Source organism: Capricornis sumatraensis, chromosome X (assembly GCF_032405125.1).
Source record: "Capricornis sumatraensis isolate serow.1 chromosome X, serow.2, whole genome shotgun sequence".
NCBI lineage: Eukaryota > Metazoa > Chordata > Mammalia > Artiodactyla > Bovidae > Capricornis > Capricornis sumatraensis.
The window spans coordinates 12,540,746-12,568,737 of NC_091092.1; the positions used below are offsets into that span (position 1 = coordinate 12,540,746).

The following is a 27,992-nucleotide window of genomic DNA, read 5'->3' on the forward strand; positions in this document are numbered from 1 at the left end:
ACAGCAATCCACATTCTACAACCTCAAAAAAAAGACGTCCACTAGGAATTGAGAATTATGCTATGGCCCTTTAGAAAAACTAAGAAATCATAACATTAAGAAGAAAATGAATTATGATCTCTACACATTCTATACTGACATAATAAATTATCTGTCAGCAGTACCTTGAAATCTCCTAAACTGTTAAAGTACTAGTCTGAAAAAGCCCACTTAACCACTCTGAAGTTTAAATAGTCAAAACATTTACTAAATCAGTGGTTCTTAAAACTAGAGTGTGTGGCAGAATAACCTAGTACCTGTTGAAACACAATGCTATGCCCCTCCCGCAGCATTTCTGATTCACTAGGTCTGGGGTGGGACCCAAGAGTATGCATTTCTAATAACTTCTCAGGTGATGCTGAAGCTACTGCTCCGAGGACCATCTGCTGAGAACCACAGACCTAAATTATGAACGGTACGTCAGCACAGCCCTAACCAAAAGTTTGGTCAAGATGCATGTAAACAAATAAGGATAGAATAATGCTTAGAAACAATGCCGATATATTCACCCTTATTACATCAAAACATCTACATCTGCTTCATGGTCTTCCTCAGTCACTTTCAAGGACAGCACTTCTTCATTAAGGAAGAGCCCACTGAGCCTCTCCTTCCGAGCCTGCCTCTGCTCTTTCAGCTGCCTCTTGCGTAAGGCCTTCTGTTGTAACTTCCGCTGTTTGGATCGCTTCTGTCAAAATAAAAATTTCTAAATCAGTGAGATTCAGTTCTGGCGTACCCACCCCAAAGTACTGTATGGATCAAATTTGATATTTTCTGAATAGAGATGTTCAAATTCCTCTGCAGTACAATCCTGGTTCTAGTAAGTGAGCCATTAGCTTAGACATGAAAACAATTTTTCAAGATTCTATATTTATGGTATTTGACTAGGAAATCTTCTGATTAGGAAGGTTTGAAACTTGATCATTTGACTAGTTATGGATAACCAATCATTTATAAGGCTTTTTTTATATTAAATTAATGTACACTGGTGTCAGTGCAGAGGAAACATGCAGTGAACAATAATGAATACAAATGTAGAGAACACTGTCAAAATCTCTAATGCTTATTCTTTGAAGGCACCTTTCATCCAAAAGCATTAGCAATTTTACAATGGCTGGGAAAGAACCATGTCTTTTTCATATTAAGCAAATGCCATCTTTTAAGCCCATTAGAAACCCAGTGGGTACTCTATTTCTTGCCACTGGTGAACTGATGCCAAAAAAGAATGACCACATACACAGAGGAAACCCTTGGCAACCAACAAAGCTGGCTATGTTTCTGCTACTTTGGTTAAGAACCAAGTAAAGAATCACTTTCCAGGAAAAGTCACCACTGGGTTCCCAAGAGTTATAGAGATACCCTTATCATCTGTAAGTTGGCTCCACACTATCACCACTGCAAGGAACCCAACTTTCCCACTAAGCATCACAGAACTATTCTATATACATTTAAACTTTCTATTTTTTATGCATCCAAAAATACTATAGAGTTTTTTCAACTGTGAAAAGTTGTCAGAAATTAGAGAAAGCATTATTACATTTTAAAAAGAGCTACAAAGAAACATTCATGGTTAAAACTTTAAGAAAACATTTAACACACACACAAGACATACGGGACATTTTTAGGAGCTAATAGACAGCAACATCAGCAACCTAGTGAGATCTGCTTAATAGTAAGTTGCAGTCAGTATTGCAATATTGAGACTCACTCATTATTTCCATCAATTTATCTTACGTAAAACAGACACAAAAATCAGATAAAATTGAAGGTAATATGGCTGTGGGTCAAAACAGCATTTCAAAGCACTCAGTGTAGAGGGCTTTGTTCAACAGCAGAGAATCCTGCTTGCTCAATTAAAATCAAAACCCACAGGCATCTATAGAGCAGGATAATTTTAACTCTTCAAGAACTGTATATGAAGGAATACTAATGTTAATATTGAAAGGTAAAGTTTTGTATTGATTAGACGTTTTACTTTTGAATCCCGAATCCGTTCTGCTGCACTTGCAGACAAGTTGCTGTCACTGTGTGCTCGACTCATGTTGGCACTGGAGTTTGAAGCAGAGTTTCCAACACTGGACCCACTGCTGCTTGCAGAACTGACCATGCTGGCACTGCTGCTGCTGGCACTGGCACTGGCGCCGCTCACTCCACTGGTGCTTGCACAACTAAAGTTGCTTCTCTTCCAGGCCTCTCTTGTGGGCCGTAGGCGAGGGCTATGCTCCTTGATATAGTTTCTGACCTTGGAACAGACAGACAAAAACTGGTTAGTATTGTACCTTGATGTTCTGCCCTCAAAATAATGGAGAAAAGAAGAATATTGTACTTAAAGATTGTCAAAAGTGCTACAGATGCATATAGGTAGACCAGAAAGACAAAAGAAATCTCTAAATGTAGAAACAAGTACCAGGAAAATTCTGGTGTTCAAAATTCTAGAATAAATGTTATAAAGCTATATTTTTTTAAGCATATAAAATATAATCAGTAAATGATAAGCTACTAGCTTCCAGAATTTAGGAGTGTAAGAAAATAACACTAGAAACAGAAACTAACAATAAAATAAATAAGAGTAGGCATTTTTTAAAAGGTTGCCACTTAACTATGCTGCTGATTATATTAGAGTGTTTCCTAGATCTTAGGTAGGGGCCCATAATACCTGTCTTCAAACGCAAGGCATCAATTTACCATACTAGTAAAAAATGGGCTGGAATGTAAAAAATTATATAGTCTGTCTGTTGAGAGAAACACAGAGAAATTTTTCATACATGATGACAAATACAAAAAATTAAAATGTTCACTCAAGTATAGCTCTCAGTAATATTTTGATTCTGTCCACTGGTCGTTTGTAAGATGAGTTAGAATAAATCTATACCTTAGCATAACAACTCCTTAAATTGTGAAGTCAAATTTCAAAACCTATATAACTAGAAAGTAGGTTCTAGATCCAAATGATCCCAGAAAGGTATGGTCACATGAAATGTACATAAAACCTCTTAAAACCACATGTTCTAGCATTACATTTCACAGCAGTGATTTTTGACCTTAATTATCTATATATTTATATACGACTATTCAAGTCATATATGACGATTCAAGTATAAAAAGCAGAGACATTACTTTGTCTACAAAGGTCCATCTCGTCAAAGCTATAGTTTTTCCAGTAGTCATGTATGGATGTGAGAGTTGGACTATAAAGAAAGCTGAGCACCGAAGAACTGATGCTTTTGAACTGTGGTGCTGGAGAAGACTCTTGAGAGTCCCTTGGACTGCAAGGAGATCAAACCAGTCCATCCTAAAGGAAATCAGTCCTGAATATTCATTGGAAGGACTGATGCTGAAGCTCCAATACTTTGGCCACCTGATGCGAAGAACTGACTCATTCGAAAAGACCTTGATGCCGGGCAAGATTGAAGGCAGGAGGAGAAGGGGAGAACAGAGGATGAGATGGTTGGTTGGCATCACCAACTCAATGGACATGAGTTTGAGTAAACTCCGGGAGTTGGCAGTGGACAGGGAGCCTGGTGTGCTGCAGTCCATGGGGTCGCAAAGAGTTGGACACAGCTGAGCTACTGAACTAAACTGCTTCAAGTATACATGTTATAAAACAATGGTATTTTTAATAGCTGTAGAATCTGTATTTTCTTTACATACCTGCTTCAGTTTTTCATCTGTGAGACAGTTAAGTTCAATAATAAACTCACTGTCAGTAGGGGAGATTTGAGCAGAAGGATCAATTATTTTAATAATATCAAGTTGTTCCCGAAGACCCATCTCAGTACTGACTTTACGACTCAGATACTCAATATATTCCACCTATATGATGAAAAATTATAATAAATAAGATGAATGCGAAAACCTCTGATCTTTTAGTGTGCAACTTATAAATATGTTTAAGTATCAGAAACACTTATTTTCCCCCACAAAACAATTAGAGCTCAAATTAATATTTACTAAGCAATCCACATTAATCCAGTAGCTTTAAGTTAGACAATAAATGAAACTTCACATATTCTCCACATATACACTTTTAATTAAGAATGTCAAGATCTCTACCTGTTCATCATTTGTCATTGCACTCCAAGGAAGTTCATCTAAATTCCGGTGCTTGTTTTTCTTTTTAGGAAGCAGGCAAGGTGAACTTGGAATACTGGGTATGACATCAGAAAGTACATCACTCCCGCTGGCAATGTCACTGCCAGGTAACTTCATAAAAATAAGGAGAAGGTAGGGAAAGAAAAATTAAAAGCAAGAGTTTAAATGCCATGTTTCATACTGACTAAAAATTACTGTAATAAAAGACTAATGACAAATACTGAATCAGGAGACATTAACTCTGATCCACTCTTATTTTAGACAAAGCAGCAACATCAACATACTCTTTGTATATGCAGTCAGTTATTCAATGAGCAGTATTTTCCAAAAGCTTAAAATCACAATTGAAGCTTATTAAAATGCTTACTTAAGAATCACTCATCATTAAGGTTTTAAATTCATGTGAATGCAGGCTAGGGTCCAAACAGCATAATGAATAAGGAGCACTAGTCTCTATCTCAAGAAACCTGAGTCATCTGCCACTATCTGGCTCTTTGCCAAACACTGTGGTAGATATACTGCCAAAACAAAGACAAATAAATCATAGCCCTTGTCCTCATGACTGTATTAATAACCTCAAGACAACCAAAATAATTTAAAATATGTTGTTAATATGTATCCATGGCACTGTAACAGGTACATGGAATCTAAAGGAGTCTAAGTCATGGTCCTTACACAAGAACTTTATATTCTACTTGGAAAGATAACACAGTAGCACAAACACATAATTACATAACATAACAAACAACAAATGCATGTTTGAGATGACAAGCCATCAATGGAAATACCTAGCAGCAAATTGAAGCTGCAAGATTAAAGCTTAGAGAACTACTAGGGGACAGGCACTGGGGAGTCAATTGCATAGAAGAGATGTATGAAGCCACAAAAAGGGGGTGAATCACTCTGCAAGGTGACCATGTTTATAATGAAGTAATCTAAATGAGCTATTCCCCCTTAAAAACTACATTTTTACTTTGATAGTCATTGATGAATCCAAGTACATAAGTGACATCCAACAATCTGACTTCCTTCAAAATCTCATTAACTGACACTGCTTGAATGGTTCACCCTTAGCCCAAATGTCAGTGTAATAGTCAGTATTAAGAATGATTGCTGAATGCACGCACAAAGACCATCTTTTTCCGTTTTTAACATCAATAAAACATTTTGCTATTTCCCCTTTGAAAAACTTCAAATCACAAAATTACTATGTTAAAGATCCTCCTGGGGTTCCTAAAACAAAATGAGGTGCTCCTTATCAGATGAAAGGGCTCCCCTACTTAAAACTACTTTGATTAACTAGGTAGAGAAAGGAACTTTCAAAATAGCTATACTCTCAAAACATAAGAAAAAAATTCATCTAAATCTTTAGCAAATATCTGTTAAGTGCCAGACTACATGCTAAGCATTTTAATTTGTCCCTTTAATTCTGTTTACATAGTTGTTGGGGGGTGGGTGGTAAAAAACAGGCAATTAATGGTCCTTTGGCCATTTTCTTTTTCTGGGGAGAAGTAAAAGATCCCAGAGTTCAAATCCCAGCCCCACTGCTTACTAGCTGTGTTATCTTGTAGAGGTTAGTTTCCTTCTTTGAGAATCAGAGTCTTCAGTAAGTTATGGTTACTATCATCCATCTCAAAGGACTGTTGAGAGATTATATGAGGTAACATGCCTGGCACATAGGTGATACTCAATAAATTGAAGTGTGTCCTTTTTTCTGTACCTTGCCATGGTTTTAAAAAGAAAAGAACATGAACTCTGAGAATACTTCATGTTGCTTAAGTGGCTGGGTTAAGTTTCGCATGTTAGTCTCTAAGAATGGCAGCATGGGGAAAAGGAAGAGGCATTCACACAAAGAATAATAAAGCCATAGGTAGAAGGGAAAAAAAAAAAAAACACCAACACAGGACGAGGTTAAGAAGACCTATATAATTAAAACAGAAAATCAGTGCTAGGGATTTAAAAGCTTTACAAATGAACCAGAGCTGTTATATGATATAAAGAAGTAGGCCAATAACATTTCTAAATAGAAGTAATAATGAAATTGGTCTTGAAGGAAGATGAGTTAAAAAGCAGTATGGGGGCTTCCCTGGTGGTTCAGTGGTTAATAATCCTCCTGCCAATGCAGGGGACATGGGTTCAGTCCCTGGTCTGGGAAGATCCCACATGCCTTGGAGCAACTAAAGCTGTGCGCCACAACTACTGAACCTGTGTTCTAGAGCCTGAAAACCACAACTACTGAAGCCCTCGCACTGGAGAGCCTGTGCTCTGCAAGAAGGGAAGCCAGTGCAATGAGAAACCTGCACACCTCAACAGAGTTGCTCCTGCTCGTTGCACCTAGAGAAAGCCCACGCCCAGCAATGAAGACCTAATGCAGCCAAAAATAAATAAGTAAATAAATATTTTAATAAAATATAGTATGGGAACAAAATAGAGGAAAGACTGGAATTAGGAAGCTCTTGTTATGATTTGGGCCTAGATCTGATAGAGTGCCTGATGAACTATGGAATGAGGTTCGTGACATTGTACAGGAGACAGGGATCAAGACCATCCCCACGCAAAAGAAATGCAAAAAGGCAAAATGGCTGTCTGGGGAAGCCTTACAAATAGCCGTGAAAAGGAGAGAAGCGAAAAGCCAAGGAGAAAAGGAAAGATATACCCATTTGAATGCAGAGTTCCAAGAATAGCAAGGAGAGATAAGAAAGCCTTCTTCAGCGATCAATGCAAAGAAATAGAGGAAAAGAACAGAATGGGAAAGACTAGAGATCTCTTCAAGAAAATTAGAGATATCAAGGGAACATTTCATGCAAAGATGGGCACAATAAAGGACAAAAATGGTATGGACCTAACAGAAGCAGAAGATATTAAGAAGAGGTGGCAAGAATAGACAGAAGAACTGTACAAAAAAGATCTTCACGACCTGGATAATCACAATGGTGTGATCACTCATCTAGAGCCAGACATCCTGGAATGTGAAGTCAAGTGGGCCTTAGAAAGCATCACTACGAACAAAGCTAGTGGAGGTGATGGAATTCCAGTTGAGCTATTTCAAATCCTGAAAGATGGTGCTGTGAAAGTGCTGCACTCAATATGCCAGCAAGTTTGGAAAACTCTGCAGTGGCCACAGGACTGGAAAAGGTCCGTGTTCATTCCAATCCCAAAGAAAGGCAATGCCAAAGAATGCTCAAACTACCACACAATTGCATTCATCTCACATGCTAGTAAAGTAATGCTCAAAATTCTCCAAGCCAGGCTTCAGCAATACGTGAACCGTGAACTCCCTGATGTTTAAGCTGGTTTTAGAAAAGGCAGAGGAACCAGAGATCAAATTGCAAACATCCACTGGATCATCAAAAAAGCAAGAGAGTTCCAGAAAAACATCTCTTTCTGCTTTATTGACTATGCCAAAGCCTTTGACTGTGTGGATCATGAGAAACTGTGGAAAATTCTGAAAGAGATGGGAATACCAGACCACCTGACCTGCCTCTTGAGAAATCTGTATGCAGGTCAGGAAGCAACAGTTAGAACTGGACATGGAACAACAGACTGGTTCCAAATAGGAAAAGGAGTACATCAAGGCTATATATTGTCACCCTGCTTATTTAACTTATATGCAGAGTACATCATGAGAAATGCTGGACTGGAAGAAACACAAGCTGGAATCAAGATTGCCGGGAGAAATATCAATAACCTCAGATATGCAGATGACACCACTCTTATGGCAGAAAGTGAAGAGGAACTAAAAAGCCTCTTGATGAAAGTGAAAGAGGAGAGTGAAAAAGTTGGCTTAAAGCTCAACATTCAGAAAATGAAGATAATGGCATCCGGTCCCCTCACTCCATGGGAAATAGATGGAGAAACAGTGGAAACAGTGTCAGACTTTATTTTCTTGGGCTTCAAAATCACTGCAGATGGTGACTGCAGCCATGAAATTAAAAGACACTTACTCCTTGGAAGAAAAGTTATGACCAACCTAGATAGCATATTCAAAAGCAGAGACATTACTTTGCCGACTAAGGTCCGTCTAGTCAAGGCTATGGTTTTTCCTGTGGTCATGTATGGATGTGAGAGTTGGACTGTGAAGAAGGCTGAGCACTGAAGAATGGATGCTTTTGAACTGTGGTGTTGGAGAAGACTCTTGAGAGTCCCTTGGACTGCAAGGAGATCCAACCAGTCCATTCTGAAGGAGATCAGCCCTGGGATTTCTTTGGAAGGAATGATGCTAAAGCTGAAACTCCAGTACTTGGCCCCCTCATGCAAAGAGTTGACTCACTGGAAAAGACTCTGATGCTGGGAGGGATTGGGGGCAGGAGGAGAAGGGGACGACAGAGGATGAGATGGCTGGATGGCATCACTGACTCGATGAACGGGAGTCTGAGTGAACTCCGGGAGTTGGTGATGGACAGGGAGGCCTGGTGTGCTGCGATTCATGGGGTCGAAAAGAGTCAGACACGACTGAGCGACTGAACTGAGCTGAACTGTTGTGATTTGGACCTGGACTAAGGTAAGCAAAAACAGAAAGAAAAATGGGAACAGAAATACAATTTACAAGACTATTTCATAACTGAATAGGTAAGGATAATCGTCAACTGGGGCTACCCAGGTGATGCAGCAGTAAAGAATCCACTTGCCAATGCAAGGGATGCCGGTTCGATTCCTGGGTCAGGAAGATCCCTTGGCGTAGAAAATGGCAACCCGCTCCAGTATTCTTGCCTGGAAAATTCCACAGACGGAGGAGCCTGGTGGGCCATAGTCCATGCAGTTGCAGAGAGTCAAACATGACTAAGCACACGGCACACAATAGTCAAATGACCATATGTGACCAGAAGAAAACTGGCAACATTTCACAGTCATACAACCCATCCAGGTTAACACACAGCCCTTAAAGACCTCATTTTTTTATGGCAAGAGACCTGAAGTAATGTTATATAGATCTTCTAGTCCAACACCTCATTTTATAAGTAAGGGAAAAATGATATCCAGGGAGGGTTATATGGTTAGTGGCAGCATCCAAATCAGGACACAAGTCCAGAACTTTCAACTATATCAGGCTGTCTTGCCTTGCCGGTAGTTGGGAATGAGAGAAGAAATTTGGGGTATGGTAAGTTTGCAGTGATAATGAGAAAACCAAGTACAAATGTTCTTTGAAATTACAATAACCATTTTTCAATACAATATAAAACATGTCACAAAGCAGAGTCTTTTTTTCCCTCCATGGAAACAACAGTAACTGGAAGTTGCATTACTGATTAAGGATTCAGCATCAGATAATGGGTTAGCATTAAATAATAAGGTCACTCAAGCGGAGATGTCAAGTAGCCAATTGGAGATATGGGATTACAGCTGCAGATGTACAGAAGAATTAACTGTATGGATTCCTGTGTATTTATTAGAGCAGCAATTTTCCATTTTATAACTGAATATATTTCAGAGTCAAAATGGTTAATAATTCTCATATTTTTCATGGACAACAATATTTTGTATATTTATATTAGAATCAGTAATTGTGACAAGGAGAATTAAATCAAACCTCTGCCACGTTTTCTGTAGCATGTAGCAAAATTTTATGAGTAAGCTCATTTCTGTAACAGCTGATGTGCAATTTCAAACCGCACCTCTATGTTTCAAGCATGACAGCTCTATTACTCACTTGCTAAATTTTCAATGCTTTCCTGCTCAATAATAAAATAATTTCTCAAGCTCTAAGACTAGTCAAATATATCTTTAACAATAAAAGGACTGCAAGCAAAGAAAACTATGTGCAAGGCAAAATGCTTTGATGCAACTTCAAATGCTTTGATGCAACTTCAAATGCTAAGATGCTTTTCATTCTAAGGTTAAAATCCTGCCTTATCAGGTAGTTAGCATTTCTCTTCCGAGAGAATCTATGAATCATTTATATTTATTTTAGTAGTAACTGAAACATCTGTTTAGAAGAAAGATTTAAACATATGTAGATTTTAATCACAACAGAGGTAATATGAATTTTTTAACTACAGTCAATGATTTTTAGCCTATATTAATCCTAACACATAATTTGTAATTATCTTCTAGGGTAATTTACTATTCATCTCTATGAGATCTCACAAAGACAAGAGAGCTTTTTAAACCTTTCAGCATATTTAAACAGCAAATATCCATGGTAACAGAGTACCTACACTCCAATTTCAGAAGTGGGAAAACACATTACTAAGGCAGGCCTTAGTTTGTTTCAACGTTGTAGTCAGTCGTGTGCATTAATGGTGAGTGGTTGGGAATAGTTTTCTACTCCACTCATAAAATGAATGAAGCAGTCAGCAATTAAGATTTTAAAACGCCTGCCATTTTGCAACATTATGGATGATAAGAACTCTAAATAAGTCACATGAAATAAGCAAAAAAGTAATAATAATTTCTCAGAATTATCAGAACTCCATCTGCATACACTTTATTAAAAATCCTTGTAGTTGGATATTAAATACAAAGTGTGCACTTCAAAAAAATGAGACAGTGGGAAGTAGAGGAGCAAAGAATGAGAATTTGTGATTTGCAGAGGCAAACTATTATATATAGGATGGATAAGTAACAAGGTCCTACTGTACAGCACAGGAAACTATATTCAATAGCCTGTGATAAACCATAATGGAAAAGAATATATACATATATGGGAGTGTGTATGTGTATAACAGAGTCACTTTGCTGTACAGAAGAAGTTAATACAATATTGTAATCAACTATACTTCAATAAATTTTTTTAAATGAGGCACTGAAGAATAAAAAGGTATAATATCTAAACAAAAATGCACACTACATTATTTATAATAGAAAAAACTGAAACAGATATGAATAGAGGAATAAGGTTTCATAAGTTCTGGAATATCTAATACAGGAATATCATGTAGTCATCAAATGAATAATTTAAATATCACAAAAAAGTTTATACATTAAATGAAAATTTTTTGTTACCACATCTTATCCAGAAGAAAAGCGAACACTGCCCAATTCATTCTGTGAGGCAAAGTGATACAAAGGCATCACAAGAAAGGAAAACTACAGACCAATAACTCTTATGACTACTGATGCAAAAATCTTCAACAAAATAGTAGCAAGTCAAATCCAGCAGCAATTTAAAAGGATTATATACCATGAGCAATTACGATTAATCCCAGGAATGCAAGGGTGAATCATTATTAGAAATCAATATACTACATCACACTAACAGAATGAAGAGAAGAAACTGCATGATCATCTCAACAGCCATGCAGAAAAAGCATGTGACAAAAATCTAACACCTTTTCAGATTAAAAACATAGAACTTGGAATAAAAGAGAAATGCCTCAATATGACAATAAAGAACATCTGTGAAAAACCTGCAGCTAACTACTCAATAGTGAAGGACAAAGCTTCTCACCTAAGATAAGGAAAAAAACAAGGATGCCTGCTTTTGCCAGGGGTATCTAGATCTTCTCTATTTCAACATTGTACTAGAGATCTCGTCAGGGCAATTAAGCAAGGGAAAAAAGTATCCAGATTGGAAAGGGAAAAACAGAACTATATATTCATAGATGACATGATCTTAAATACAGAAAACCCTAAAGAATCTATACACAAAAAATTATTAAAAATGAGTTCAGCAAAGTTTCAGGATACAAAATCAATATATGAAACACAACTGTATTTCTATACACTAGCAGTGAATAATCCAAAAAGTGAAATTAAGAAAACAACTCCGTTTACAACTATATTGAAATAATAAAATGTTTAGGAATAAACTGAACCAAGGAACTTAACAACCTAATTAAGCATAGAAAACTATTTTAAAAATCACTGAAAGAAGTTAAAGAAGGCCTAAATACATTCTGGCCCATGTTTATGGACTGGAATATTTAATAATACTATTAAGATAGCAACATTCCCCAAATTGATCTACAGATTCAGTGAAATCTCTATCAAACTTCGAACTTCCCTTTTTGAAGAAGTGACAACCTGATCCTAAACTTTGATAAAAAAAGAACAAAGTTGCAGAAATCATACTTTCTGATTTCAAATCTTGTTACAAAGCTAGAGTCATCAAATCATAAGGATAAGAATATCTTGCCATAGATAGATATATGAATCAGTGGAACAGAATCAAGAGTCCAGAACTAAACCTATATATGTCTATGACTAATTCATTTCCACAAAGGCACCAAGACCATTAGATAAGGAAAAAAATACAGTCTTGTCAACAAGTGGTGGTGGGACAACTGGATATCTACATTCAAAAGAATGAATCTGAAACTCCTACCTTATACCATATACAAAAAGTAACTCAAAAGGACCAAAGACCTAAAATGTAGGAACTAATTAAAGCTATAAAATTCTAAGAAGGAAACAGATGAAAAAATTTGCATGATCTTGGATTAAAGGATGGTTTTAAAAATATGACATGATAAGCACAGAACTCAAGAAAATATAAATTGGAATTCTTTAAAATTAAATTTTTTGTGTATTAAAGGACATTATATCAAGCGAACAGACAAAATCAAGTGAAAAGACAACACACAGAATGGGAAATATTTTTGCAAATCATGTATATGATAAGGGTCTAGTAGTCATCATGTATAAAGTATTCTTACAATTCAATAATAAAAGACAACACAACTTAAAAATGGGCAAAGGATTTGAAAAGACATTTTCCCAAAGAAGATATACAAATAGTCAATAAGATAAGAAAAGATGCTCAACATCATTAGTAATTAGGGAAATGAAAATCAAAATCACAATGACATACCAACCTTACACATAGTAGGATGGCTGTAATAAAAAAGACAGACAATATAAAGTGTTGGAAAGGAAGTGGAGAAACTGGAATTTTCATGTATTGCTAGTAGAAATGTAAAATGGTACAGCCACTTTGGGAAACATTTTGGCAGTTTCCCAAAAAAGTGAACATAAAGTTATCATATGACCCAGCAACTCCCAATGTATCTTCAAGAGAGTTAAAAATAAAAATCCATATGAAAACTTATACCTGAATGTTCATAGTAATATTATTCATAATAGCTCCAAAGTGGAAATAATCCCTCAGTTGATGATGAATTAAACAAAAAGTGATGTATCCATAAAATGGAATATTCAGTCATAGAAAGAAACTGCTATGGACTAGATGCTTGTCACCCCCTAAATCTGTATCTTGAAGCCCTAATCCTCAATATGATATTTGAAGGTGGGGCTTTGGGAGGTAATTAAGCTTAGAAGAAGTCATGAGGGTGGAGCCCTTGTGATGGGACTGGTGACCTTGTAAGAGAACCAAAAGAGGATACTGCAGAAGACAGCATCTGCAAGCCAAGAAGAGCGTGCACACCAGAACCTGTTCATGATGGCACTGTGATCTTGGACTTTCAGATTCCAGAACCATGTGTTTGTTTTTTAACCCACTCAATGATATTTGTTACAGGAGCCCGAGCTGACTTAAGACAGGAATGAAATACTCTTTTGTGCTATAACACGGATGAACTTTGAAAACAGTGAAAGACCACAGACACAAAAGGCCACATATTACATGCTGCCGCTGCTGCTGCTGCTAAGTCACTTCAGTCGTGTCCGACTCTGTGCGACCCCATAGACGGCAGCCCACCAGGCTCCCCCGTCGCTGGGATTCTCCAGGCAAGAACACAGGAGTGGGTTGCCATTTCTTTCTCCAATGCATGAAAGTGAAAAGTGAAAGTGAAGGCGCTTAGTCGTGTCTGACTCTTAGCGACCCCATGGACTGCAGCCCACCAGGCTCCTCCGTCCATGGGATTTTCCATGAGTACATTTATATTAAATGTCCAGATAGGTAAATCCATAGAGAAAGTAGAAGAGTGGTTGCCAGGTGACAGGGGGAAATTAGGACTATCCACTAACAGGTATGGGTTTCTTTTGGAGTGATGTAAATATCCTGGACTTAAATATGGTGGTGGTTGCACAACACTGTGAATATATTAAAATTTATGAATTATAGAATTATTAAAATGGTACCTTTTATCTCAATTTTTAACATTTTTTTATCCATATATTTATAACTACATATGAAATAGAAGCATCTGAAATAAAATAAAATACAAAAATAAAGGGGTTGTAGATTATTTCTTCCTCTTTAAAACCTCTTATTTCTCAGCATAGTATTGTTTATAACTAGGAAAAACTGAAATAAACCTAAATATTCATTATTAAGGAAGTGATTAAATTATGCTTCAGTTATTGAAAAGAATGAGATAAAACAGTTGAAACAGCAGAGGTGACCAGGGATCAAACCTGTGCCCCCTGCAGTGGAAGCACAGAGTCTTAACAGCTGCACTGCTAGGGAAGTCCCTTTATGTGCCTTTTTAACACTGTGCAAACATACTGTATCTGTATAAGCTCTTAATGGTGGTAACCACAGCAGAGTTGGACTTGGAGACTTCTTTTTAATTTTATGCCATTCGGTATTATTTTACATTTTAATAAAAAATTTTTGAAATAAAATGTTTGATTCCTCTTTTGTAGAACAATTTCAAGTATCTAGAAGGCGATATTCAAGCATACAATGAATATAACAGTTGCTGTATGCAAGGAAAGCTTCTTCAAATGTTATTGTCTTTTTTGTTGCTGTTGTTATTCTCTTTTACAATCAGAAAATGGATGTTGCAATAACATGATCTACATTTTCTGAAGGATTGTTTGGAAATGCTGCCTCATAATGACAGCAATTTGCTACAAAGCCATTTTCTGTGTTATAATGTGCCACAGAAGAAAAAACATCTCTACATATGAAGAGAATACAAAATGAGAAATTATATTCCTGACAACAATGAAAAATTATGTATTATGGAGTGGTTTGTGATCTTATATTTAATATGACCCTGGTGTAAAGTTATTATACCTATAAGGACATGAAGGCCATTTATTACTAAAGAGAAAATTTGCTTGGATTAATGCATAGAAAGGTACTGATGATATGTATATTAACAGGAACATTATACAAGTACTAAATTACATGAAAATGTACAAAAGGTTACCTGCAGCATGAGAAGCCTAAAAGGTACATTAGTAAAAATAAAGGATACATATTTCTAATTCTTAATGCTGTCAGAGAATCTCTAGGACTGAACAAAAATTGGGAGAAATTTACTTTGAGGTAGAAATGAAAATACTGAAACAGAAATTCATACTTCTACTTATGGAGTAATACAGGTAATATAAAAAAAAAACCTACCTGCCATTCAAATTCGCTATCTGACCAATCCCAGTATGTGCTAATAGAAGAAGAGACATCACTGCAGACACTCCCTTCAGGAAATAAATCAAAAGATGTGAACTCTTGATCATCTAATAGGGAATAGCAATCATCTTGGTCTCCAACAGAAACGGATGAAAACAGTTCTTCACTGCATTCTGAGCTGGCCACACTTGTTCCACAGGAAGTTAAGTTCCACCTTAAAAACGACACAAAATCAATCACAACAGAAACTACAGAATCCATACAATTTTTTAAGATACAAACAGTTCAGTTCAGTCACTCAGTCGTGTCTGACTCTTTGCGACCCCATGGACTGTAGCATGCCAGGCTTCCCTGTCCATCACCAACTCCCAGAGCTACAAACAAGATATATTTATTACATTTATGAGGAATATGAGCATATTTTTAGATACAATATACGATAATTATTTTCAAAAGAGCTCTATCTTTTAAAGATATATAGTAAAATATTTATGAATGAGTATGCCTGGAACCTATCTCAAAATTATATGCAAGGGATTGAGGAATGAGTACATGTTCAGTTGCTTCAGTTGTCTGACTCTGTGCAACCTTATGGACTGTAGTCCGCCAGGCTCCTCTGTCCATGGGATTCTCCAGGCAAGAATACTGGAGTGGGTTGCCATGCCCTCCTCCAGGAGACCTTCCTGACCCAGGGATAGAACTTGCATGTCTTAGGTCTTCTGCATTGGTAGGTGGGTTCTTTACCACTAGCGCCATGGATAGGGGCATAGATAAAGTATGCTGCCATATGTAATTACTGAAGCTGCATGATGGGCATATGGGGTTCATTACACTATTCTCTACTTTCATATCTGACTGGAGCCAGAATGAATTCAAATTCTTGCTCTGTCATTTGCCTGCTGTTTGATCTGAAACAAAACAAATCTTCGCCAAGCCTGGGTCATCATATTTAAAATGCAGTTACTATGAACATTATATGAGAATGCATACAGAGCACTCAGTGGATATAAAATGTGCTCAATACATGGCAGCTATTATTATTTTTTTTTTAATTATTGGTTTTAGGTTGCGCTGGATCTTTGTTGCTGTGCCCATGTTTCCTCTAGTTGCTGCAAGTGGGGGCTACTTCTCTAGTCACGGTGCATGGATTTCTCATTGTGGCGGCTTCTCTTATTGTGGAATATAGGCTCTAGGGTGCAGGCTGAATAGTTGTGGTGCACAGGCTTAGTTGCTCTGTGGCAGGTGGATTCTTAACCACTGTGGCCGACCAGAAAAATCCACAGCTATTATTATTAAAGGAAGAGGGCAGTCAGTGCAGGGCAGACAAAAGTACCAACACAGTATACAGGCAGAAGCTCAAAGTGTTTCTTATATTTAAGTAACTTTTACAAATCATTGCAAATATGTTAGAATAAGAAAGGAGTCATGAATAAGATTAAAATGACCAATAATCCCACTAATTAGCAATAACTGATCCATAATATTTTGGTACTTTTTTCTACATGCATATGTATATTTTTACAGAATCACTATTGTGTGTGTGTATAGATATTAGTACCCTATTTATTTTCACTTAACATTATATACTGAACATTTACCCAGCTATATTACTTGAAAACATTTTAATGCCTATATAAATAGTCCATTGATTAAACATAATTTATTAAACATTATCCTTCAATAACAGGTACTTAGCTGTTCAAAATTCCATTTTTTGGTATTACAAATAATACTGAAATGAAACCTTTTTATTTATAATTATTTATCCAAACATATAATCTCTCAGGATAAGTAACTTGAAAGGAAATTACTAAATCAAACAATATGAACACTCCTAAGGGTCATAGTATACTTAGCCAAGTACCTTTCTGAAACGTTGCATAAATTTACACTCCTTGCTGCTGCTGCTAAGTCGCTTCAGTAGTGTCCAACTCTGTGTGACCCCATAGACGGCAGCCCATCAAGCTCCTCCGTCCCTGGGATTCTCAAGGCAAGAACACAGGAGTGGGTTGCCATTTCCTTCTCCAATGCATGAAAGTGAAAGTGAAGATGCTCAGTTGTGTCCAACTCTTAGGATTGGGCTGCAGCCTACCAGGCCCCTCTATGCATGGGATTTTCCAGGCAAGAGTACTGGAGTGGGGTGCCATTGCCTTCTCCATTACACTACCTAAAGCAGTCTATAAAAGTGTTCATTTCACAACCTTAATAGCACTGAAATTTTTCGTTTTTAAAATTTTACCTGGTTGATAGGAGAAAAACTTTTTAATATCAATTTTTATTTCTTTGACTACCATCAAGAGCAAAATTAAAAATATTTATTAGCCATTATACTACAGCATTTTACAATGTGTTAGTATTTTTCTTGCTGATTTTGTTAAGAGTTCTTTATACAGTAAGGATATTAATATTTTGTATTATTTGTATGCAGGTCAAGAAGCAACAGTTAGAACTGGACATGGAAAAATGGACTGGTTCCAAATTGGGAAAGGAGTACGTCAAGGCTGTATCCTGTCACCCTGCTTATTTAACTTACATGCAGAGTACATCATGCGAAATGCTGGGCTGGATGAAGCACAAGCTGGAACCAGGACTGCTGGGGGAAACATCAATAACCTCAGATATGCAGATGACACCACCTTTATGGCAGAAAGCGAAGAGGAACTAAAGAGCCTCTTGATGAAAGTGAAAGAAGAGAGTGAAAAAGCTGGCTTAAAACTCAACATTCAAAAAAGTAAGATCATGGCGTTTCGTCCCATCACTTCATGGCAAATAGATGGGGAAACAATGGAAACAGTGACAGACTTTATTTTGGGGGGCTCCAAAATCACTGCAGTTGGTGACTGAAGCCATGAAATAAAAAGATGCTTGCTCCTTGGAAGAAAAGCTATGACCAACCTAGACAGTGTAGTAAAAAGCAGAGACATTACCAACCAGGGTCCATATAGTCAAAGCTATGCTTTTTCCAGTAGTCCTGTAGGGATGTGAGAGTTGGATAAAGAAAGCTAACCAAAGATTTGACGCGTTTGAATTGTGGTGTTGGAGAAGACTCTTGAGAGTCCCTTGGACTGCCAAGAGATCAAGCCAGTCAGTCCTAAAGGAAATCAATCCTGAATATTCATTAGAAGGACTGATGCTGAAGCTGAAACTCCAATACTCTGGCCACCTGATACGTAGATTCATTAGAAAAGACCCTAATGCTGAGAAAGACAGAAGTCAGGAGAAGGGGATGACAGAGGACTAGATAGCTGGATGGCATCACTGACTGTGTATTATCTGTTGCAGGGTTATGCATTTTTCTTTTTGGTCTTGAAACCTACAAATCTGTCTTCTTTTATAAATTTCCACTAGCTTTATATTATTGAGATAATCTTCATTGCTTTGGCAGTAGCCTAGGAAATTAATCCTTAAGACATGAGTTAGTATATCTGATACTAATAAGGTACTGAAATAATGACTTCCTGAAGAATAGCCTATTACTTACCTATTATTAGGTTGTTTCTCATCCTTCATTAAATCCAGTTTTTTTTTCCTTGAATTATGCATTTATTTTTTAATTTCCCCTCGTATTTTATATAGTTAATCTTAATCCCAAAGTTTTTGATTTACAAAATTTGGGCAATCTGACAATTTTATGGCACCTTTTCCTTTGTGATAAAGGTAGAGTATTTTAAAGCACTGAAACACACACAACATAAAACACTGAAACACACAGGTTAACCTAGTATAGTTCCATAATATAAAAGCAGATGTCAAAAAACTTTTATTAATAGGCAAAAACTCAAAATTCATCTAAGAATCCTAGAATACCTTTTAATATTACCTAGCTTTATCACACCGGAGAAGACAATGGCACCTCACTCCAGTGCTCTTGCCTGGAAAATCCCATGGACGGAGAAGCCTGGTGGGCTGCAGTCCATGGGGTTGCTAAGAGTCGGACATGACTGAGTGACTTCACTTTCACTTTTCACTTTCATGCGCTGGAGAAGGAAATGGCAACCCACTCCTGTGTTCTTGCCTAGAGAGTCCCAGGGACAGAGGAGCCTGGTGTGCTGCAGTCCATGGGGTCACACAGAGTTGGACACGACTGAAGCGACTTAGCAGCAGCAGCAGCTTTATCACACGCTTGCTAGGTAAACAGTATACGCATTTTTTAAAAAAGATCAACAAACCTGGTTGAATTAGGTAGAATTAACCTAATTGCTTCAGTCATGCAACAGGGCAATAAAAAGCCTTGAATGGCAATTACAAGTTCTGTCCTTTCACACACTCAACAGACATTTAGTCAGTCAGTATCTTCAAAGTGCCAAGCACTGTGTCATGTACTAGGAAAAGCTGTTAGGTAATTGTTTTAATAAGAATTTCTTCTCAGCTTCAAAAATTTAGCAGATATGTTTTTTTTCTATGAATAATAATGACTCTCTTTTTTAAAAAAAACTATGCCATACTTAATAATTGAAACATTGGGTCACTGACAAGGGAGTCTGGAATTTGTTTGATTTTGTGCTCTTACCTTATGGCAAAATCAGGATGTTCCTCAGTTTTTCAGATCTGTAACTTTTAATAGATATTACAAAGTTCTGGGTATTCTTAGAAGCCTTGGCTCCTTGTTCTTTTCTTTTTTTAATTAACAACAAGGAAACTGATCTCATACTTGAAACAGTCATTTACAAACCGGAAAAACAGCACTTCTGAGTTTTCAAAAAATTCTCTTATCTTCTAATATGCAAATACTATTATTGTTGTTTTAAAACAATGTAGATTAAAAACCAAGTAGGAAGTACTTTCATCCACTGCCAGTGGGAGTGTTATATTGGCACTGATATAATCTGTATATATAGATTTGGTAGATATGTGTATAAAGCAATTTGGTAGTGTATATATAAAGAGCTTTAAAAAGGTTCATTCCTTTGGACTCAGTAATTGCTTTGCTAAGAATCTATCCCTTTTCCCAAACAGAAATTTGGAAAAGAAGATGTATGTATAAACTTGTCCAAGTATTATAATAGCAAATAAAAAAGGGGGGGAGACAAATGCTCCCAAAACTAAATGAGTATAATCATTAAAATCATATTTTCAGACCATTTATTGGAAAAGAAAATAAAAGTGTGAATAACCTGGTTACAAATTATATATATAGCTCGATCCTGGTTTTGAAAATTATATGTGTACAAAAAAATAATAACATTAAAAGTAACAACAGGGAATTCTCTGGTAGTCCAGTGGTTAGGACTTGGTGCTCCCATTCCAGGGGCCCAGGTTCAATCTCTGATCAGGGAACTAAGATCCTGCAAGCCTCATGGTACAGCCAAAAAAGGTAACATCATCAAAATGTTGACACCTGTTATCTGTTGTGAAAAGGATTATAAGTAGTCTTTCAGGTTTTGTATATATGCCCACAATTTTTTCTAATGAGCTTTTATAACAGAAATTCAAGTGATGCTTTCAGACAGTTCTGTTGGCTTCAAATATGTAACGCAAGAGCACCAGGTACGTGTGCTCAGCACTGAACTCTTCAAACTTACAAAGCCCTTAAATCTTATTTCACTAAGAGAAAACTACCTAACACTAAGATCCTAGCCATAACCATGCAATTATTCACAAGGGAGACTCTCTCCATATCTCAAAAGAAAAATGTTGAAAAGAATCCATGAAATGGGGTTTAACTCAGTAACTAGGCTTACTGCCAAAATTTTAGTTAAAAAAAAAAAAAAAAGCCAAGAACACTTATCCGCAAGGCATTTCAGCAATAATATACAGATGAAGGGCTTTCAATGGCATTTTTGTAAAATTAAGAAAAGCACGTGCATCATATACATTCTTCTGAAGCCTTTTTCAGGAAGACCTAACCATTACCTCTGAGAATGAGAATCCAATGAGCACTGTGGAATCAAGTCCTACTGTCAATGATGAAAAGTCATTCCAAAGCCATCCTTTCTCAGTTAACAATCCCCTATCATCACTTGTATTCATCACTGGCGCCCTGCTAGAATTCCCATACAACCACCTTGACCTCTGCTACTCTCTGGAGCCCAAAAGGCCATCAGGGTCCCAAGTTAGAACAGATGACACAACCCCCTACTCGGCTCATTCAAATTTCCAACTTTCATCCCAGCAACTTCAATTGTCTTGAGATCCTTACCCATCCCTCTTACCCCCTCTATAGTTTGGGAAGTAAACAACATTCCATGATATTTCTAAGGCTAATTCTTCCATTTCGCCTTCTGAGTTAATCCCATCCATCTCTTTGTCATCCCACCTGCTCTAGTATTTTTGATTTCTTCTTTTCCTATGGGCTTCTTCTAAGGAGCTAACATAACTATTCTTCGAAAATAAACACTAGACAAGGCAAAAAACAAAGAAACTTTCCCTTTTTTTCCAAATTCTCATCACATCTCCCCTTCCTTTCCCTGTTAAATTTATTGAAAAGTTTCTTCTATTCTCTCAACCTTTGTAACCCCCAGTTCCACTCCTATTGCACTACTGAAATTGCTGTTCTGATTACTCCCCAATCTACATTTCTGACCTGGGTACTTCTCCAAAGCCTTATCCCCATCCTCAATTTGTTGCAACAAATCCCTAAATAAAATTCTTCCTGCCTCTGTAACATAGCTCACTTCATGAAATGTGGTTCTCCCACCTATAACTCACAGCTCTTCTGCAACTCCAATTTTCTAACAAGACAGGAAAACTGTGGGTGGAACAAAAGGCACCCACAGTCTTGGGCTTTTTCTAGTTAATGAGGCTAGAAATGGGGCTCTGAAATCACAGAACTGAGTAACTAACTGCTGTATACAATACGTAGTTCATTTTGTATCCTGCCAATAGGGTGTAGCAAAGTGAGACACTGTCCTCCCACATGCTTTTCACAATTATTCAATGTCAAAGTACTGATGTACTCCTGAAAGAGGAAGAGAAAAACACACTGAGTAGGTCATATTAACCTCCTTCATCTCACAATTATAGGATCTACCAATATCGCTGTAATTTTTTCAATCTGCTAAAGGATATCCTTCATTTGATGACAACGGAAGTTACAGTGGACAAAGGCTGAAAGAAAATCCACAGTTACATCAGAAAAATCCTATCCTCCAAACCAAAAAAAAAAAAAGCCTTAAAAACTATATACATATATATTTCATACTGACGTTTTAAATTAAAAAAATGTTTTTGCACTTACTGAAATTTATTTTATTCTCCCCAAATTCCAGACAAATCCAACTTGGTCATAAAATCCTAAAAGATACTCCTAGGAAAGTGAATTCTCAGAAAGTTGGCTATGTTCATGTTAATTTATTTTCCAGTGAACCTAGACCAGTGACACACCAATATAAGTCACAGGTGACTCTAAGCACAACATTCAAACTTAGGGATCATAAGTACTAGTGCCTTGACCCTCTTGGTTAATTAAGACTGCATAGATACCCCAGAGTCCAGTAAATGAGCGGGCACAAAATTGTCATCATCACAAGGCCCTTATCAATAGCACTATCTAAACAATCTCCACAGTTTTGTTATCAGGTAAGAATGAAGAAGCAAAATAAAGGTAAATCAATTATCTACCCACTGACAAGCTTTCTGTTTTCAATGGGACTTATTTTATAATGATTAAACCCAAGACACGGCGTCCCTGGTGGCTCAGACAGTAAAGCCTCCACCTGCGATATGGGAGATCTAGGTTTGATCCCTGGGTTGGGAAGATCCCCTGGAGGAGGGCATGGCAACTCACTCCAATATTCTTGGCTGGAGAATGCCCATGGACAGAGGAGCCTGGCAGGTTATGGTCCCTGGAGTCTCAGACAGTTGGACATGACTGAGCAACTAAGCACACAGCAAACCCAAGACACAATATCAGTACTCAACTATTCAAATCTGAGTGTTGGATTGTTCCTTGAATTGATGAATAATGTGCTGTGAAGAAAAAAAGTGACCCACATGATTCTGAAATAAAAGAACTCCTTAAACTAAACTTTGCCCACATATATGATTTAGCTGTTTGCTTCTCTCTAAAAAGAGATGACTGGAAGCTTATGGTCCTCTCAAATGCCACCCTGAGGAGGGGATAAGAAGGCAGAACATTCCAGAAGGAAAAAAGATTTAAAAAGCAAGGTAGCCTGGGGCAGAAACATCAGCTGCTCTAAGAATTGCTAACTCTACTTTCCCTAAACTCAGCTGAGAGGAGTACAGAGTAAGATACACTAGACCTGCTGCTACCATTCCAAGCCCTATGAAAAGGAGTTGCTGTTTAGTCGCTAAGTCCTGTCAGACTCTTCATGACCCCCTGGACTGTAGCCTGCCAGACTCCTCTGTCCACTGGAGTTCCCAGGCAGGAATACTGGAGCTGGTTGCCATTTCCTCCTCCAGGGGATCTTCCCGACCCAGAGATTGAACCCTTGTCTCCTGGCATTGGCAGGTGGGTTCTTTACTGCTGAGCCACCAGGGAAGCCCAGGGTAGGAGAGAGGGTCTTGAAAAACAGGCAGTAACTAGAAAAAAATAATGCTTGACTTGGAAAAACTGGGGTTGAACAAGAACCTCCCCCTCTATCTTCATCACCTCATTCTGGAAAACAACCTTGACCTTACCAAGGTCTGATAGACAAGGGGGAGAAAAACAAGGAGAAAATGGGGAGGAGGAGAGAGAACAGAACAGAACAATCTGTAAGAAATGTATTATTCACTGTTCTTCACTCCCCAACACCTCCACACATTTTGGGAGCACTTAACCCCTATCCCCACTCCCCTGCCCTCATCATTAGAGCAGGCTAATCCTGAGATCATTTAACTTTCCTGTGTATATGATTTACTCCAATGCTGCAAAACTTTAATATCAGATATGTGCACAAGTATGTTTATTTTCCAATGCAAACAATTCTAAGCACACTTGATTTCATAAATGTTACATTCATGCTGTAGTCACATCCTGGGCTTCTGTGAGTTAGTCTAAGAAACTGCACCAACCATTTATAACACTGCAGCCATCAGCTCTGTCCCCAGTTTCATCACTGGCTCCAAAGGAGTAATCCTGGCTTTGCCAAACTCGGTTTTATGACCTTGAATAAAATCTTTTCTCTCTGGGCCCCAGTTTCTTCATTTTTTGTAATCAGGATTTGGAACAGTTAAAACCAACTTACCATGAGTTCCTTTTCAAATGTATTACAGTGATGAACTATATCTTTATTTAACCGTAACACCTTGTTTCCAGACTATAACTTTCTTTTAGGTAACAAATATATTTTATACATTTCTAGTACTCAGCAGAAGCTCAGCAACTCTGTAGATTGATTTAAGGGATTGGTGGGGGGAGCATGCAAAAGGTATTAGAATGTGGAAGGATTTGTTTGTGCTCATATTGTAAAATGGACCAGAAATCAGAACTAGACGCCTTCGCGTTAATTCAGCTCCAGTATTTTCCACAGCTGAATCCCTCTCTCCTTCCCTCCTCCCCCCTTTTGCTCCACACACCTTCCCCAGCCTGTTTGTGCGCCCCTATACAGGCTTCCCTGGTGGCTCAGCAGTAAAGAACATGCCTGCCAATGCAGAGACTTAAAGAGGCTGGGGTTCGATCCCTGGGTCGGAAAGATTCCCTGGAGGAGGCCATGGCGACCCACTCCAGTATTCTTGCCTGGAGAAACCCATAGATAGAGGAGCCTGGTGGGCTATGGTCGACGGAGTAGCGAAGAGTGACATGAGCGATTGAGCATGCACATACACTAATACATATAATATGCACCTATGTTATAGGTTGGGGCTGTGTGTAAAACATCTTCAAATTCCCCACATTTGATATAACACAAATGTCTGCATGATATAATTCTCCAGAACACTCCACCTTCTAATAAAACTAGTTAGAGGATGCACCCTCTGAAGAAATTTGTATAAGCAAGCTCATCCTACGCTTCGCTCCATCCCTCCACTGGCGGAGCAAAGCAAAGGATGTGCTTCAGGAAAGAATCTTCCAGATTTAAGCTTATACATTTCGGCAGGGCCTAAAGCGCTAGGGCAGAGTTCATAGAGAAAGGAAAAAAGAGAATCATCTGGTTTTCTAGAGCTTCACTAAAAAATGGGAGGCGGGCTGGAGGTTGGAAACAGCGCTATAAGACGTTTAAAAAATAGAGAAAGGAAGATTCTAGCTTTTAAAGTGCCACCTTTCAAAACGTCGACTGATTTTGATTTTGAGCCTTCCGAAATCCTCTCTATAGCATACCGGAATTGGAAGGGGTTAAACTTTTGCGGGTGAATGGAAACAGGGAAGCATCTAAAAATCAAGGGTGGGGGTTTGGGATTCGCAGGGTACAGATGGGGCAGGAGGGGGAAGGGAAGAGTAGCTGGGTCAGAAGATGAATGGGGTGGGGGGAGAGAGTAAAATGCCGGCCAAAAGGAAAATCGGAGGGAAGGGGTGCAATAGGGAGAGGGAGAGAGAAGGAGCCCGGGAATGAGCGCTGGGTGGAGAAAGGTGGGGGAGGGGGCAACTGGACGCGCAGCCCCTAGGCTGAGGGCCAGGATCGGGGGGAGCCGGCGTTGTGCGACTGCAGTCAGGGGTGTGGTAAATTTGCTCCTGCCCTCAGCAGAGGATTGTACCTGTTGGTGTGGAAGCGGTGGAGCGGGTCCGTGCGATGGCAAGACGAGAGCTGGCAGCCGAAGTCGCTGATGTCCAGGCAGCCCGGCTCCTCGCTCGGGCAGGTGCCCACCCCACGAGGGGGTCCCAGAAGCGGGAAGGGCTCCTCGGGAGTTAGAAACTTCTCGTACGAAGTGGTGGCTGACGCCTCGTCGGACATAGCTGGAGATGGCCTGGCTCGGACTCCCACTCCGGCCCGGGGCTGCTCCCGCGCCGGCCCCTGCCCCCACTCTAACCTGTCCGCGGCCCACTGCTGCCCGGCAGCGCCTGGCGGCTCGCAGGGGCTGCTCCAGGCCTCCCAGTCAGCGCCTCAGTGGCCTCTGCAGCCACCTCAGCTGTCGTCGCGGCTGCCCGACCTAGCCCAGCGTAGCGCCGCCGCCGCCGCCGCCACCCGGCCCGCCCACCGCGCTCGCCACTGGCGACTGCAGCAGTCTGCCAGGCGCCCGCAGGGAGGGGAAGGGCGGCGGGAAGCCGCTCCCTGTGCCCCCTGCTGGCGCGGAGGAGGAACTGAATCTCCGTCCGCCGCAGCCCGCGCCGCCGGCTCCGCCCCGGCCCGCCCCGCCCTTCGCGCGTCGAATCAGGGATTCCAGGAGCAGTAAGAGCCCGACGCTTCAGGCCAACCTCCTCGTCCACTTTCTCACCCTCGGCGGATTACTAAACCGCAAGCCGCAGTCCCAAGAAAAGGGACTTGGCCAAGGTCACACTACGGGTGCGTGAGAAAGAATCCGGAGGCTTTGGTTCCCAGCACAGTCGATCACCCTGTCCCAATTCAACAAGTATTTATTGAACTCCCGCAGTGTGTGTGCCCAGCACTGTGCAATGGGCTCCAGGGGAAGAGGGCCAAGTAGGAAAAAAAAATAGTCCCTGCTTCTCTCTTGATCGCCTAACCCCGAGAACTCTTCGCAACAGCCGGCGGGCTTCTTAGAGTTGCCGGGCACGTAATGCTCTTTTGTGCTCTGTGCTCTTGCTCGCATTATGCATTCTGCTTGGAAAGCCCTGCTTTTTCTCCACTGGTAATCCTTAAAGCCCCAGCTCAAACGTTACCTCCTCTGTGAAGCCTTCCCTGACTCCAAATGAGACTTAGGCATTCCTACTCCTGTAGAAGATATAATACATTAAGGTGCTAAACCTCTTGAACTTGATAAATCAACTTATTAGGTGTCACATGCTTTTCTTTCTTCCTACCTCTTTCTCGTCTCTCATTTCTAGACAGTAGTTCCCGATCTTGGGCGTGTAAAATTTTTAAAAATAGTCGGAGGAAAACACAAGGTTACCAATTACTTATTTTACCAAAGACAATTTTTAAAACTACCTACTACTATTTTACAAAAGGAAGTACATTTTAATATAAGATGATAAGGCCATAATCTCTCAATTTAAAAAAACATTTAATATATTTTATGGAAAAACATCACAATGATCCTTGAGGGAAGCGTAGAAGTAGATGGAAAGGAGAGGAACAGTGAAAGAATGCAGGAGGATGGGAAGGAGAAACGGGGTTGGGAGAAGTGGGGAGTTGCCACATGAGCCCCAAACAGTGTCTTGTCCAGCAACTCCTCAACCGCTCCTTAAAATTTAATGTCTTGCTTCAGTTATTTGGCTACCCTACTGTTGAGTATATCTTCTTTCACTCAATTTAGAGATCAAAGAACAGTGATGATCTATGATGGAGACCTATGGTCTCCAATGCACCCATTTTCAGGGGCCTGGACTAGTGAGACAGAATGGCCCATACCTTAGTGCTCACCAACAAGAGACTTGATTGTCCAAATGAAGCAGGAGTCAAGTGCTGCATTATAATGCAGGTACTCAGGTAATAGCACCAGAAAGTATTAGTAAGAAGCTAACAAAATAGTCTCATTTAAACATATATTTATTTACACATACTATAATAGGACAGTGTTTTTCAAACTGGAATCCAATGACAGAGTCTGAGTTTTTCTACAAGTATGTTTTACATTCAGTTTTAGATATATTCTGGAGTATCTGGATGACTGAATGGCAACAGCTGCCACATAATTAGGACATGTATTTGAGTCTGTTTTTAAAACC

At 39.0% G+C, this 27,992-nt stretch overlaps 1 protein-coding gene across 1 annotated transcript; it reads right to left on the reverse strand.

Annotated features, from left to right (window-relative positions):
• Positions 1 to 553: 553 nt before the first annotated feature.
• Positions 554 to 26,100, reverse strand: FAM199X (family with sequence similarity 199, X-linked). The gene is made up of 6 exons (XM_068963014.1): positions 25,904 to 26,100; positions 15,323 to 15,542; positions 4,090 to 4,239; positions 3,688 to 3,849; positions 2,012 to 2,278; positions 554 to 724 (listed from the first exon to the last, which is right to left on the reverse strand). The coding sequence occupies exons 1-6, from the start codon at positions 26,098 to 26,100 to the stop codon at positions 554 to 556; spliced, it is 1,167 nt and encodes a 388-aa protein (XP_068819115.1).
• Between the last annotated feature and the right edge of the window lie 1,892 nt (positions 26,101 to 27,992).

Bases quoted from the DNA above. Each gene is read 5' to 3' on its own strand.
- FAM199X (XM_068963014.1), bottom strand. From the start codon at position 26,100: ATGTCCGACGAGGCGTCAGCCACCACTTCGTACGAGAAGTTTCTAACT. The intron at 3,850-4,089 runs GTAGAGATCTTG...TTCATCATATAG, and splicing joins CAATGACAAATGATGAACAG to GTGGAATATATTGAGTATCT. The intron at 725-2,011 runs GTAAAACGTCTA...TTATTTTGACAG, and splicing joins AACGGATTCGGGATTCAAAA to AAGCGATCCAAACAGCGGAA.